Genomic DNA, 15,016 nt, shown 5'->3' with positions numbered 1-15,016 from the left:
TACAGTTTTCTCGCTGAAAGTTTGTGCCTAACCCGAAAATAAAAATGTTCCTCGCTTAGTGACTTTTTCAAGTTTCATTATTGTAGTTTCTCTACGTTTGTTGGTATAAAACCAATTTACTTGTGGTAAACTAAAAACTGTTTGGATATTTGGATTGTACAGTTAATGCAGAATAAAACGATATAAGTATCATATGAGAAATATGTTCGTACAACGGTAGGAGAGCGTGTAAAAGAGTGAGATTTTCGCTGGCCGCGTAATGGAAACAGGCCTGACTGTCAGCCCGGTGACGTCACAGGAGGTGGGGGAGCGGGGCCGTGTCGGCAAGTGCTACATCAAAGACGTGAGCTAGCCCCTGTATTCTATAGCCCCGAGCGGATATAGCCACCTATAGTCCGGGAAGGCTTAAGGAACAATGGTTTATGTAATTTTCATGTCTTGTGAAAAGTAGTTGTAAAAAGGAAAGACTATTCTGTAGCCTCATTTTTATGTTAAGATTGTATTGACATGTCACGTGCTTTTCTAAATGTTTTATGTGACAAAGTGAACCTGAATGATTTTTGTTGGCAAAAAAGGTCTCTGCTGTTTCAAATAGTGCAATGTAACTGAACCATTTTTGTTTGTGTTGTAGGCCGAGACCATGCCATCCCCTCGTACAATGAGTACAGAGCTTTGTGCAATCTGAAGCGAGCTACTACATGGGAGGATCTGAGCAGGGAAATTCCAGCCGAGACTATTGCCAGGTTTGTTATTTATTTGCATATGTGATTCAGACTACCGGTAGTGGTTTTAAAGTAAAAAAAAAAACTAGACAAATTCAGAACATTCATTTTCATTTATAACTTTCATAACCGAAACCATGCCCATGTATATTTTTAGAATGGGAATGCCACGAATCTTCTTTCACTGGTTATCTGACATTGGTTATTTCTTTGTTTGAAGTTCATTGTTGGTGAAGGTGAGTTAATGTTGTTCAAAGGTTTGTAATAATCCTAAAATGATTTATTTTTTTGGAACCTATAAAATGTCTGCAATAAACCTTTGAACAACATTGGTTATTTGTTATTTTAATGTATCATCCCTCAGTCCAAATATAATGATAGGAGGACACACTCTGTAATAGGGTGCAAAGGACAAATCAGAGTCAACTAGCAACATTTTGATTCGACTGAAGTATTTTCCTCATGAGTAATAATTTGTTACTGTTTGCAGGTTCCGCCGTATCTATGCCAGTGTAGACGACATTGACTTGTTCCCCGGAGGTTTGAGCGAGCGAGCTGTCCAAGGCGGGCTGGTAGGACCAACCTTTGCTTGCATCATCGGACTACAGTTCCGCCAACTGAAGAAGTGTGATAGGTTCTGGTAAGTGGATCACTTTTGACTGTTTCCACGAGATGGGTTCATTTTATTGAGCCAGAGAAATCAACAAAAAATACCTGTTACCAATGTGTTAGCCTTTTTTGAGACTATTGATTCATTGTCAGAAAACTGCCCGTTCCTAATGTGTGACTCGTCCACTAAAACCAAACTTTATTTATTTAAACTTACAGCTTATGATTAGTCAATTATCAATTAGTTGAGATTGAGACGCCACCTAGGTGTGTATTTTAACCCAAATATGAGTGTAGAATCATAGACAAATAGAATAGATATAGACTGGCAGCGGATAGCATATGTTCCGACGCCCACCGCTAGGAGTGTTAAGTAGTTACGGCGCGCACCGCTGTAGCGTCTGCTGGTAGCATAAGGCTCCTGCGCTCCTTGCCTGTAACTACACGGCACTCGTAGCAGTTAGCGCCGGAAGCTTCCTGTGACAGTCTATATTTATTCTATTTGTCTATGGTAGAATGTTGTGAGATGATCTGTGTAGCTTTATTACTGCCTAAGATCTGCGGTTTCATCAGTCAAGTTTTAACATGCAGCTGATTGGTGCGTAAGGATATTAAGTCCACTTTGATTTATTCTCTTTAAGTTCTAGTTTAAGAATGTCAATTTAAAATGTTAGCCCTATTTATACGTACAAGATTGATAAACCATTAAAATAGAACATGGCTATCTGTAAAAAAAATTCTGAAGATTTTTAATTGAGAGATAGGTTATTTTTTTTTAGGGAGAGGAGGGAAAATGTTTTTACGCACACAGGTAACCAGCCTGTAGTGTGAGACTCCTGAAAATTATCAGACTACTCACTAAAAAACCCCCTCTACTCTGTTGGACACAGACCTGGAATTGTTTGTCACATTACTTCAAGTCAGGCCAACATGTGACCTAACGCCTCTTTCACACGAAGCGGCGCGCGCCGTGCGGCGCCCGCCGCGCGGCGCTGCGCCGGACAAGCGTGTGTCTTCACACTAGTACGGTTTCGTGCGGCGCGCGCCGTACGGCACTCCTAAATATTGATTATTTTCTGATTCTGTTCAGTTGTTCAGTTGTGGATTAGTAGCAGACATGTTAACACCATACCAAAAGAAGGTTCTCGCAATTTACTTAGTGTGGAGACGAAGGAGAAGAAGACGTCGTAATAGGCGATTTTGGGTTCACCCAATGCTTGAGAATCGTCACCACTTTGGTGCATTCAAGGTGTTGTTTGAAGCCTTGAGAAACGATGAAGAAAGATTCTTCGCTTATTTTCGGATGTCAATTAAATCATTTGACGAGCTTCATGACAAACTGAAAGTGAATCTGCAAAAAGAAAACACAAGAATGCGAAATTGCATCCAACCAATTGAAATGCTTGCTGTTACAATAAGGTAAGTTTATGAGTGTACAGTAGTTTATATATATTTTTTAATTGTAATTTTGATTACTTGTTGAGTAACATTATTGAAACATAAAGTAATCAATGTTTCAGTTTCAATATATATAACTTAATAGTTGAACCTCATGGCCCCCGCTCTCGCAATAACATATTTGGCTGATGTAAAAAAATTTGTTAATAATACTGTAATAAAAAAATAACAAAATGATAAACAATTATTTTTTTTTTATTATTAACAACTTTATCAATTTTATAATAGTGTAGATTTAATGTGATCTGGTTAATTGATGGGTACCGTAATTTATTCGAATCTAAATCCAAAACTTACTGTCCTTTGAGCGGAAAAACCGACAGGTCAACAGACAACAAGAGTAGAAGGCAATTACAAAAATAACTAGGATCAAAGTTTTTTTTTTTAATTTTTTTTATTAAATAAAATGCAAATAGTTGAACATTAATTATGAAATGTCAATATTTCAACATTAATAATAAAAGCAAATAGTTTAACATTAATTATCAAATGTAGTTCAACATTAATAGTAAAATGCAAATAGTTAAACATGAAAAATAAAATGCAAAAAGGTTTAACATTTATTATAAAATGTAAATAGTTCAACATTAATAGTAAAATGCAAATAGTTGAACATGAATAATAAAATCAAATAGTTGAACATGAATAATAAAATGCAAATAGTTGACAATTAATTATGAAATGTAGTTCAACATTAATAGTAAAATGCAAAAAGTTGAACATGAATAATAAAATGCAAATAGTTGAACATTAATTATGAAATGTAAATAGTTCAACATTAATATAGTTATTTTAACACATATTTGAGGCAAAACATTCTAAGCATTCCAACTTCCAGTAGATTCCCCCTCGAAATCTAAGGACAAGATACTTGATGACGACAGTGGTGTAGTTCTATCGTGATTCGGGGTTGGTGTCCGTGGTGGATATGGTTGTAGCGTAGGCTGCTTGTTGCTTCCTTGACTGGTTTCTTGAATCCCTTGATAGAACTGATCCCTGCTGTTGGAGGGATTAGGATGAATTGGACGAGTGAATGGGTTGGTGTATGGCTCATAAGTAGGTTGCGGGGGGAATTGCGGCTGTTGTTGAGGAAAACTGATGTTTTGAGGCTGACTTCCGGGATATGGGTAAGGGACTTGCTGGGGAGTAGTGACCTGGCTGGTTCCTTCGGCCTTAACGTTCTTCAAAACACGTAGAACACCAAGCTGGAATTCCAGAAACTGGTCATTCGTGAAGGTTTTCAAAGTTGGAACCATGCTTCTGAAAAATCCGAAGTAAGTTTCATCTGGGTCATCCCCTTTGTCTAACACTTTCATCATTTTCAGTTCGAACTCGTCTTCCGGTTTTTTCCTCTTTCTGGTTATTTTTGGTCTGCTCGGCTCGCCCATCTGCGCTTGGGTCGGGTCTTCAGGATCGTCCACCATTTCATCCGTGGGCGAGACTAAAGTAGGCCTATTGTCATCGGGAACGTTGATAGAAGACTCAGTGGCATGTTCGTGTGCAATTTTCTTCAAAAACTGAAGTTGGTCGTGATATACGTATTTCTTGATACTGCTGGCTCCAGCTCCGGATTTTTTCGTGTCCTTGTCTTTTCGAATGTGTTTCATCCATCTGTCCCGTATATTTCTCCATTTCTTGATCAAGCTGTCCCCTACAAATAACAACTCCGTTTTAATTATTTTACTAATAATCATAACATATGTAAAGTAGTAAGTGACGTGAAATAAATGTCGGATACAGGCAAAACTTAAATATTTATTTGTGTAACTAGTGAGTGAATTGGCACTGTTGTGCGAAATGGGAAACGCTGCACCAGCTGATCGTAGTTGCAATATTTTTGAGTGCTGTCAACTTATTTTCAAGCATACACGGATTACTTGCATAATAAAAACACGCTGTTTTGTGTTGTTTGCTTGGAATACGGGTGTGCACCAAAGTAAACATATTCTCTCATGTCATTTAAGTGCCACATCGCTAAAAAGTTACACAAATAAATATTTAATAACCAGAGGTTGTTCCGTGCTCAAAAACTCGACCAAACATATGTGTTGTGCAAACTTCTCTATTTTCACGTCGTATATTTCAACGTTACATGCCACGTCTGAGGCTGAGCCACTTAACGGTTCCGAAATCCAAACAAAGACAGTTATCTATTGTTGTTTGTTCCAGGTACCTGGCTTCGGGCAACTCGTTTACCGATCTACACTTCTACTACAAACTTGGAATCTCTACAATAAGTAAAATTGTAGAAAACGTTTGCAAAAGTATATGGGACGTCTTGCAATCTGAGTGTTTTCCTGAGCTGACGACAGATAATCTAAAGGAGATATCTGAAGGATTCTTGAAAAAAACACAATTCCCTCATTGCGTGGGGGCTGCAGACGGCAAACATATCCGTGTTGTCAAGCCTGAACATAGCGGTTCTTTATATTTCAATTACAAAGGTTATTTTTCTATTGTTCTAATGGCCGTGTGTGATGCAAATTACCGGTTTACCTTTGTTGACATTGGAGCTTATGGATCAGAAGCAGATCCTACGATTTTCCAGAAATCAAGTTTATGGAAAAACATTAAGGATCAGGACATAGAATTTCCTAAACCTGAGCCCCTCCCCGGGAGTGTTTCACCTTGTGTACCCTATTTTTTCCTAGGAGACGAAGCGTTCCCCTTAAGTACTAAGCTCATGCGTCCTTTTGGAGGCCGCAACCTATCCGTCCAGAAAAGAGTGTTCAACTATAGGTTGAGTAGAGGTAGACGACTAATTGAATGCACTTTTGGCATCATGAGTAACAAGTGGCGGATCTTCCATCGACCCATGAATGTACATGTAGATTTGGCAGTAAAGATTACCAAAGCCTGTGTGGCTCTGCATAACTTCGTCAGAGTGAGAGATGGAAATAGATTAGAAGATGAGTCCACTGTTGTTGGATGGGAAGATTTCCCAGTATGCAACAACCAAGGAACCAACCAACCATTGCGAGGTGGGATCAAATCTATCCAGGTCAGGAATGTTTTGGCCGACTACTTTATGACAGACGTAGGATCGGTGCCATGGCAGTTAAAGAAAATCTGATCACAACGCACATGGACAAAATTGTGAACAATGTTTACAATTATGAACTGGACAAATAATATGATTTTATGTACATAGTAAAGTATTAAAATTTATAACAAAGTCAGTGTTTTATATAGTTTGCATTAAAATGGTGTTGGAAATTTGTTTTATACTTCTGCACCCTTTTCCTTCAAATGTCCTTTAAATCCCGATTCCTTGTAGAAATAAAATTGAGTAATATAATATAAATGGTATGAAACCCGGGTTACATTGACCCCTTTTTCGATATTTTTATTGATTAATTTTGGTCTATATTATTAATTGATATTAATTATTTGTTTGTAATAAGTGCTGAAATATTGCTATACATTTTTTACCATATCAAATCCTAACAGTGCAATTAGATAAAAAGAAGGAGGTAAAGAAACATGCTTGCCTATTAATAAATAGATTTTTAAAATACTAATTTCTGGTTAACATTATTGTTAACAGTTACCAAACTACTATAATTTATCATATTTTCTTATTTTAGAATTATTTATCACATACTATTAAAAAAAATTAAGTATTAAAAAATTGACCCCGGGGTCAATGGTCTCCCTGGGGGTCATAATTGCTTTGCTTGAAGGAATGATAACAAATAATGAAGTTACAGAAATAATTTTTTTATGGTTGTTATATAAATATAGGGACTCCAAGTTTTTGTTTGGCTTTGGCATCAATGAGTTTTTGTTTTATTTTAAAAAATATATGGTATACAAGGTTTAAAAATACCTTTTTATGTAACAGTTTATAAATATCAAAGACAAACAGGCATTTAAAAACAAATTCACATACTATAATACATCATGGTGGAAGGAAAAAAACATTGATTTTGTTATAAAAACAATAACAATCAAATAAAAACAAATACATACTAATTTGACAGTTACAATCAAATGATCTTTTGTTTGCAATCCGAGTGACGTTAGAATATGTGGGAATAGCACACCTATGTTTATTCCTTCCACCATGATAATACACCATAGTTGTAATATTAGATATAATATAATAATAGTATGAGGATGAGTGAGTTGCAATCAAACTACATAATTGTAATTTGTTGTTAGAAACGACTATATAGTCTTTGTTACTTACCCAATCTTTTCTTTTCCGAAGCAGATTTGTCGTCAAATTCTGGAAATAGCACCAGACAGATTTCTCTCCAAGCTTCCCTATTTTTGTTTCTGTCCTTATACTCCTCTAGAGACTTGTCCCACAGACACTGTCTTTCTTCAACTAACATTATCAACTGTTCTATATCCACGTCCACATCAGTCTCAACCACTTGTGTCTCTAGTGTTTCACTCATCACGAACTTTAACTAAAAACACTTAAATAATAACACTTGTACGTCTTCACCCTCCAAAAGCAAATCAAAGACTGACGAAAGGCTGTCAACCTATTGTAAGTTGAGGCGGACTACCTGACCAGACGGTGGAGCAGACAATGGCTATGCTGACCCTACCAACCCTCCGAGTAAATCTCATTAACCACGCCTCAGTGAACACTCCACTTAAAAGTTCAAATAAAATGAATAGGCTAATTTAAAATATAATACATTCGTCATATCTGAAAAAATTTTATTCTAGAAGTAAAAAAAAAAATGTTTCATTACGTATAAATTATTAATTTAATACTAAATATTCTCCTTTAGTTATTAAAGGAAAATTTTTGTTTTAATACTTTAAGTTGGCCGATTTGCATGGGATGAACATAAAAATTTATGTTTTGTGATAAGTTTAAAAATATTATTTCGCGATACAACGATATATAATATCCTAATTAACTGTTCCACCCTCTTGGCCTGGTAGTTTGCCTAAATTGAGACAGCGTAGGGGTTGGGCCGTGCGGCGCGCGCCGCACCGTGTGAAAGCTCCCATAAGAACCAATGCACCTTCACTGACTTGTCCGGCGTGGACGCCGCGCGGCGCTTTCGTCCGGCTCAAGGTGCATCCGGCGGTAACTCGCGCGCCGCACGTAGTGTGAAGGGACTCATATACTCCCATAGCCCTACGCCGGATCCGGCGGGCGCCGCACGGCGCGCGCCGCGTCGTGTGAAAGAGGCGTAAGCCCTGAAAGATAGGTTGTTATGATGATATCGTAATTACATTTAATGCTCTGTTGTCTAGGTATGAGAGTGCTGACCCGATAGTCAAGTTCACCGAGCCACAACTAGTAGAGATCAGGAAGGTGGTTCTGGCCAAGACACTGTGTGATAACTTGGACACTCAGGGCACCATCCAGAAGTCTGCTCTGGACCAACCCAACGACTTCTTGTAAGTGGGGTTATAGACTAACTTTTGGCTCTTCATTAGATTAAAGTTTTTTTTTTTTTTTTTATTTTTTATTTTTTATTTTTTTTTTTTATTGTCATTTGTCAATTTACATTGCTATAGACAACGTCAAAGAAATACATTAAAGTGCAGTATAAAAGGAGATGAGTACAATGTACTTGTCAGGATAACAGATAAAACATCAAAATTAACAATTAGCAACAAATCAATATAAACTATGAAAATTAACAACAAATAAATTACAACTATTCACCAAAGCATCACTGGATCAAAGCTCAATAATATTAAGTTAAAATCTATATGCTAAAAACTCATCAAGAGAATAAAACGCTTTATTTATAAACCAGCTTGACAGTTTTGATTTGAATGGTTGGATTTCAAGGTTTCTGATCTCTGGTGGCAATTTATTGAAGCACTTGATTTGTAGATATTTATGGCTGACTATTGTTTTCCGCAATCTAAAAGAGGGTGGGACAATATCTTGTGCTCTTCTAGTGTTATAATTATGAACTTTCTCAAAACATACATAATCACTCTGGTTTTCCTTTACATATACAAGATTTTGAAATATGAAAATGCAAGGGACAGTCATTATATTGTAATCAATAAAACATTGCTTACAGTCATCTTGATAAGGTAGATTGGCTAAAATCCTTACTGCTTTTCTTTGCCAAGCAAAAACATGGATAGCACCTCTACTATTTCCCCAGAGCATTGTGGCATACAGCAAATGGGAATGAAAATCACTAAAATAAGTATTTAATAACATATTTCTACCAACACATTGTTGTAGCTTACGTAGCAAAAAACAAGCCCTTGAAAGTTTTGAAACTACTGAGTTGGTGTGAGATTCCCATGTAAGCTTCTGATCTAAAGTGACCCCTAGTAATCTAACAGGCTTACAATCTTCCTCTGAGTCTAATTTTTTCAAAGTAAAACAGATTGTTTCAGTCTTGTTGGCATTGACTGTAAGGTGGTTAGCATTAAACCAAGAACTGGCTAATTCCATTACTCTGTCACTGTGTGCTTTTACATTTTTTAACACTTTATCGGTAACTACAAAAGGAGTGTCATCCGCATATAGAATGGTTTTACAAGGAATATTGCTAGGCAGATCGTTTATATAGATAAGAAATAAAAGTGGACCCAGAACTGACCCCTGTGGAACCCCTGCAAGGACCTCCTGAAAAGAGGACTCAATGCCTGCCGATGAAACCTTGTGCAATCTACCACAGAGATAAGTTTTAAAGAATTGCATCTGCTTATCATCTATACCATAAAATGTTAGTTTGTTTAGAAGGGCTTCATGTGATATACTATCAAAGGCCTTGCTGAGGTCTACAAGAGTCATATTAACATAATCACAATTTTCAAAGCTATTAATAATACCAGTTACAACTTCATTTAATGCCTTAGTTGTGGAACGTCCAGGTCGAAAACCAAATTGGCTACTACTTAAAACATTATGTTGATCCAGAAATTCTAAGAGTTGGTTCTTAACACATGATTCTATTATTTTTGAAAATACAGATACGATACATATTGTTCTATAGTTATCAATACATGACCTGTCACCCTTTTTGAAAAGCGGTATACTCTTGGACATTTTTAAACAATTAGGAAACAAGGAGCAATAAAAGGAAAGATTGATCAAATATGTCAAAGGTGATACAATATTAGCTGCAATATGTTTGATAACTCTGTTACTAAAACCAAAAATATCTTCACTCTTAGATGGTTTCAGAGTTATATTACTATTATTATTCCTATTATTATTATATATGTCAGAAGTTATAACAAATGTGTATTATTATCTTATTTGAACTTTAATTTGACCCTTCCTTTGGACTAATTAGTTCCAGGAAATCAGACCCTAGTGTGTTTTACTGTTCATGGTAGTGGATATGTTGAAACAACCCCTTTTGCGTGTCTAGTTCGCGAGATATGAGCGATGATTTTGAATTGTTCCCACTCCCACCAAGTTGTACACCTGCTGGAAAGGCGACACAATCAGTTTTGGTCATTTCCATGATGGCCCCTACAACAATCAGAAGTCTAAATTAATTACACTTTAAGATCATTCTCAACCCCTATAGATGCTGGACTAATCGTATGTTGACTCAGTATTCATGTATTTAATTTATTCAGTTATTTTGGAGACATGAGATATGGGTAGTGCCAAATGAGAAATATTTTTAGCAAAGGTATAATTTGAGAGTATTTGGTAAGAATAAACTACAGCACATGTTTTATTTTTTTATTTAGCTTGTCCTGTGCTAAAATATTTAAGGCTATGTTCTGCAAGTTGTTTTCCTCATGGGAAGTTAGAATTTTGGTTTGGAAACAAGAACATCATAAGCGTAACTAGGATGATCCTAAGGAGGGTTGCACCGGGCGGTCTGGGAGGAAGGGTGTTCAGAGCCCTCCCCAGGAAAATTTTTGAAAATTAGACCCTGTATACCCACATTTTCAGTTAGAGACATATGAAAAAGATTTTTTAATTGTTTACTTTCATAATAGCATAGTTACTCATAACAACATGGGTAATGGACCAATGAGGTTCAAGGATTGAGAGAGATGAAGTAAAATTGTAATGATTCGAAATTTAACTAATCAGCTGTTCAGGCCAATTTAATTGTTGAGTGGTGCAATTCTACCATTGTTGTCTAATTTGCCTAGGATCATATTATTTACTTGATTGATAAGCTTTCAACCTGTTGTTGATTTCTAGAAATCCACGAGTGCCATGTCAGTCGCTTCCAACGATTGATGTAAACGCTTGGAGAGAAAATGCAGCGCAGGGTTGCCAAATTGCAGGACGGACTGTCCCTGTTGGTGATACAGCGTTGCCAACTCCCTGCACAAGCTGTGTCTGTACTGCTGAGGGGGTCAGTATTACCTTACCAACTTTGTAGATTATTGTATATTCATTTATTTTTGCCCCAGGATTTAACATACCTTTTGCTGCCATACATCCATTATCTATTATTGGATTTACTAGTCTTAGAGCATTATTGCTTTATTTCAAAATCTCATTAGATCGTCACATAGTTTTTATTTTAAGGAACTTGAGTTGTATTGTAACCTGCTATGCCTTCAGTTGAAAATGGATCTATAATGTTAAAAAATAGTAACATAATAGTAGGTAAAGGTCGGCAACAAAAGGTAATAGTAACAAAAAGTTGATTTCCAATGAGAATTATTAATTAATGAAATTAATAATGAGATTTTATATGGATATGTATGTAGCAAGAATTTGTCTGGTAAAATTAATTTCAGTAAGTATTTTAAATTTTTTTACTAAGGCCAGCAGTTGCTTTACCCAAGCCAAGACCATTTATAGAAAGCCCAATGTAAAGGACTGCTGGTTTTGAACCATTTAAGCTGTATTCAAGATGTATTAAAATATACACGATGAAATATATGCATAAATACAGAATGGCGTCAAAGCAGCTTATTACTGATTAAGAAATAGGTCGTTAAATAAAATAAACTAAATAAAACAGGAAAATTTGATCAATGTAATTACATGTTGTAAAGCTCTTCAAAAAAGTAAAATGCTACAACGGCCCTGCAGGGAAATTCAGTTGCTTTTTGTTTTTAACTTCGACTTTCTATCTCGAAGTAGTTGGACTTTATTCTCAAAGTACTTTGACTTTATTCTCTAAGTACTTCGATATTTCTACAATAGTCTAATTTCAACACACAACTTCTCCCTGTTTCTATCATTGTCTTAAGTGTCAACTCACTTATGCAAATGTCATGCTTCAATTAAAGAATTGCAAGTATTTCAGGCTGTTGAAGGCATAAATTAAAATATTGTTCAATCAGTTCATTAATGTCATATTCCATGATGTGTGCTAAAAACACTTTCTATCTGCCAATTCCGATCAAAAATATGTCTACAGAAGCACCCCTACATCAACATTTAATAGTTATGGTTGCAGTTGCCGTAAAATTTTAACAAACGACAGCCCTGAAGGGAAATTCAGTTTGTGTGTTGAAATTAGACTAGAAATATCGTCAAAGTACTTCGAGAATAAAGTCAAACTTTTTAGAGATAAAAGTCGAAGTAAATTAAAAACAAAAAGAAACTGAATGTCCCTTCAGGGCCTTCGTAAAATGCTCTAGCAATTAGAAACAGTTGTTTTTTTTTTTTGTTTTTTTTTTAGACATAATGTTTTATGTCAAATATTTCTTTCAAACTTAATACCTACAGGTTTTGGCTTCTTGTTATAAAACTCCAGTTTGTGTTGTGTTGTGGACGGATAATGTGTATGCCTAGTATTATCAGCCCCCACATACATAATAGTTTGCAATATATTATATGTGCTGTAAACGGTTAGAATTTAGGACTTCTTAGGATCGAACCGGCTACTATTGGGTGAGCACTATAACCACTCAGCTACTATCACAACTTACCATTGTTGTTTTTCAGCCACAATGTGCGTCCCTCAGAGTACACGACTGCTCCCAGTTGATGAGAGAGGCAGGGCGAGACGCCATATTGAGGGACGAGGTAAGAATTGCTGGTATTTTACACTCTTCGGTTGTTTAGATTTTTACTAAAAGGCTTTTAGTTTTTACCCTTATTGGTATTTGATTATACCTTGTGTTTTAAATTGGCCTAAACTGAAAAGAAATTTAATGTAATGCAAGTCATTATAAAATTGCTTTTACAATAGTTTTTTAAGAAGTAAGTAATGGTTAAAACAACTATTTATTTATAGTTGAACTATTTGAAAGGGATTCATACTACAGTATTTGTAGCTGAACGATGCAGAGAAGAGAATATACATATATAACATACAATAGTACTTGTAGTTTGGTTTTATGATTCGATAAGCGATTTAGAAGCCTTCTTTCAGTTTTTATTGCATAATGAACATTTTACTATTACCTGTATTTTTTTGTAACCTTATTGAGGTAAGTAAAAAGTTTTGGTTTCCAGATTTGAAATTTCTGGTTCTAAACCATCTTTAATTTCTAGCTTAACCAAGAGGGGATATGTACTGTAGAATTTGTAGCTAAACCATCAAGTTAGGATTTCTACAGAGGATAAAGCACCCTAATAGCATTTGTAGCTGAACCATCAAGTGTGGATTTCTACTGTAGTATTTGTAGCCGAGCCATTTAATGACGATGTTTAAAATAGTATCTACAGCTGAGCCATTTGCTCTACAGTATTACAGTACCTGTGTTTGTAGGTGTGCGCCGCACAGTGCTCCTCATTGTTGTTGTCCTCGCCCGGCCCAACTCTAGAAGCTATCGAGGAGGTTGTGTCTTTGACAACTCGTAAGCCGCAGAGTCGTGCCCGAGACTTCCTCCCCACCCGGCTGATCCCCCCTCCCCCACAACCACCTCGACGACCTTCTCTGAGGAGCTTCAAACTGCCTGACATCTTATTCGGTTGAACACCTTCGTCCTCCACTTCTTTATGATGTGGCTTAACCATTTTTATCGAGGATGTTGTAAGATAACTTTGTTGAAGTTAACAAAGTTTTATTTGTTGAACATGAAGTTCTGGAGTGTTACAAATCAATAGTAGCAAAGGAAAAAATATTTGATCATTTTTGTTTTGGGTTTTATGTAAAATTTATTTTATTTAAAACTCTTACTTTGTTCAGCTAAAAAACTTATGAGGTTTAAAAAGTGTTTTTTATTATCGGAACAGAATAAACAATCTGGATTTCGAAACCAAACCAAAACTGTACAGGATGGTTTTAGGATAGGTAAAAATCTGGTGAAACCTAGGTTCTTTACTGTTTGAAAAAAGCTGCTTGACAGCTTGCTTGGATATTATGTTATCCTTCCAAGTTTTTTATAACAAATACTCCATTTACAAACTTATTTAAAATGTTCTCAACACATTTTAAGAAATTCTCCTTTTAGGAAAATAATTTTAATTAAAAAAAAAAGTTTTCTCACACATTTATGAAATTTGTTGTTTGGTATAGTATGTATTTATAAAACTTGACTCAAAAAACATTTATACATTGAAATAGTTGTTTAACCTTTGAAAGAATTTGTAAGCATGTCATTTGTTTTTTTGTTAACATTTAGTGTTTATTTGTAGGCTACCTCATGTCTCAATATAAGGGCTGATACGGCTGATAATGCATAATATTTGTGAAAGAAATATAAGATACAAGTGATTTTAGGGTTCCCAAATGAGACGTTAGTGTATATAAACAAAGCATTAGTTGTTTGTTACCAATTTAGGTACCTTTTATTCTTGTGTTTCATCCTTAGTTAGTCCAATTAGGGATGACTGTATATAAATAGAATAACCCTTGAAAAGTAGTCAATTTGAATTCTAAAGAGCTCAATTAGATTAGTGATGAATTATATATTTGAGTTAGTAATTTCACAGTGAATTGTAAACTAATAATATAGGTACTTAGTGCATTAATTTTAAGTTTTGATTTTTCATTGAAAGTATTTAATATGAGAATTAGCCGTTGCTTGAAAACAGCTATATTATGTGCCAATTGTCTTATTTCTATTATTTGATCAATCACTTTTAATAATTTGTAATATTGTTTTACTACCTATAGAAAATTGTATTATAAAATATTGTATATATTCTTATAAGATAAAAAGATTAAGTTTTCAAAGTTTTTTGTTTTTTGACCCTAAACTAAATTGTATTGTCTTTGTATTGTGCAGTGTATTAACACTGGTCTTACAACCCCTGTTAAGGAAGTAAAAAAAGAGAAAATATAGAATGTCATATATAGAAACACAACACTAGCTGGCCCGACATACGTCGTCCTGTCCTATTGTGGTTTTATGTCAAATGCTAATGCTCGTTCATTTTCAAGATGAGCTCGTTC

The 15,016-nt window shown here is 35.4% G+C and overlaps 1 protein-coding gene across 2 annotated transcripts in view; it reads left to right on the top strand.

The window, feature by feature from the left end:
* LOC128999635 (uncharacterized) overlaps positions 1-14,797 on the top strand; it is a 91,439-nt gene extending 76,642 nt beyond the window's left edge. For both annotated transcript variants that reach the window (XM_054426231.1, XM_054426232.1), the window contains exons 23-28: positions 632-743; positions 1,213-1,362; positions 8,016-8,162; positions 10,912-11,068; positions 12,619-12,699; positions 13,388-14,797. In XM_054426231.1, the coding sequence (XP_054282206.1) occupies positions 632-743; positions 1,213-1,362; positions 8,016-8,162; positions 10,912-11,068; positions 12,619-12,699; positions 13,388-13,594 (854 nt within the window). In that variant the 3' untranslated portion in view covers positions 13,595-14,797. The remainder of the gene's footprint in view (positions 1-631; positions 744-1,212; positions 1,363-8,015; positions 8,163-10,911; positions 11,069-12,618; positions 12,700-13,387) is intronic.
* Positions 14,798-15,016: the final 219 nt, after the last annotated feature.

Source organism: Macrosteles quadrilineatus, unplaced genomic scaffold (assembly GCF_028750875.1).
Source record: "Macrosteles quadrilineatus isolate MER2022 unplaced genomic scaffold, UCM_ALF_1.0 Scaffold_8__2_contigs__length_117827958, whole genome shotgun sequence".
In the NCBI taxonomy this organism is placed as follows: domain Eukaryota; kingdom Metazoa; phylum Arthropoda; class Insecta; order Hemiptera; family Cicadellidae; genus Macrosteles; species Macrosteles quadrilineatus.
This window is presented reverse-complemented; position numbering and strand designations above follow the sequence as displayed.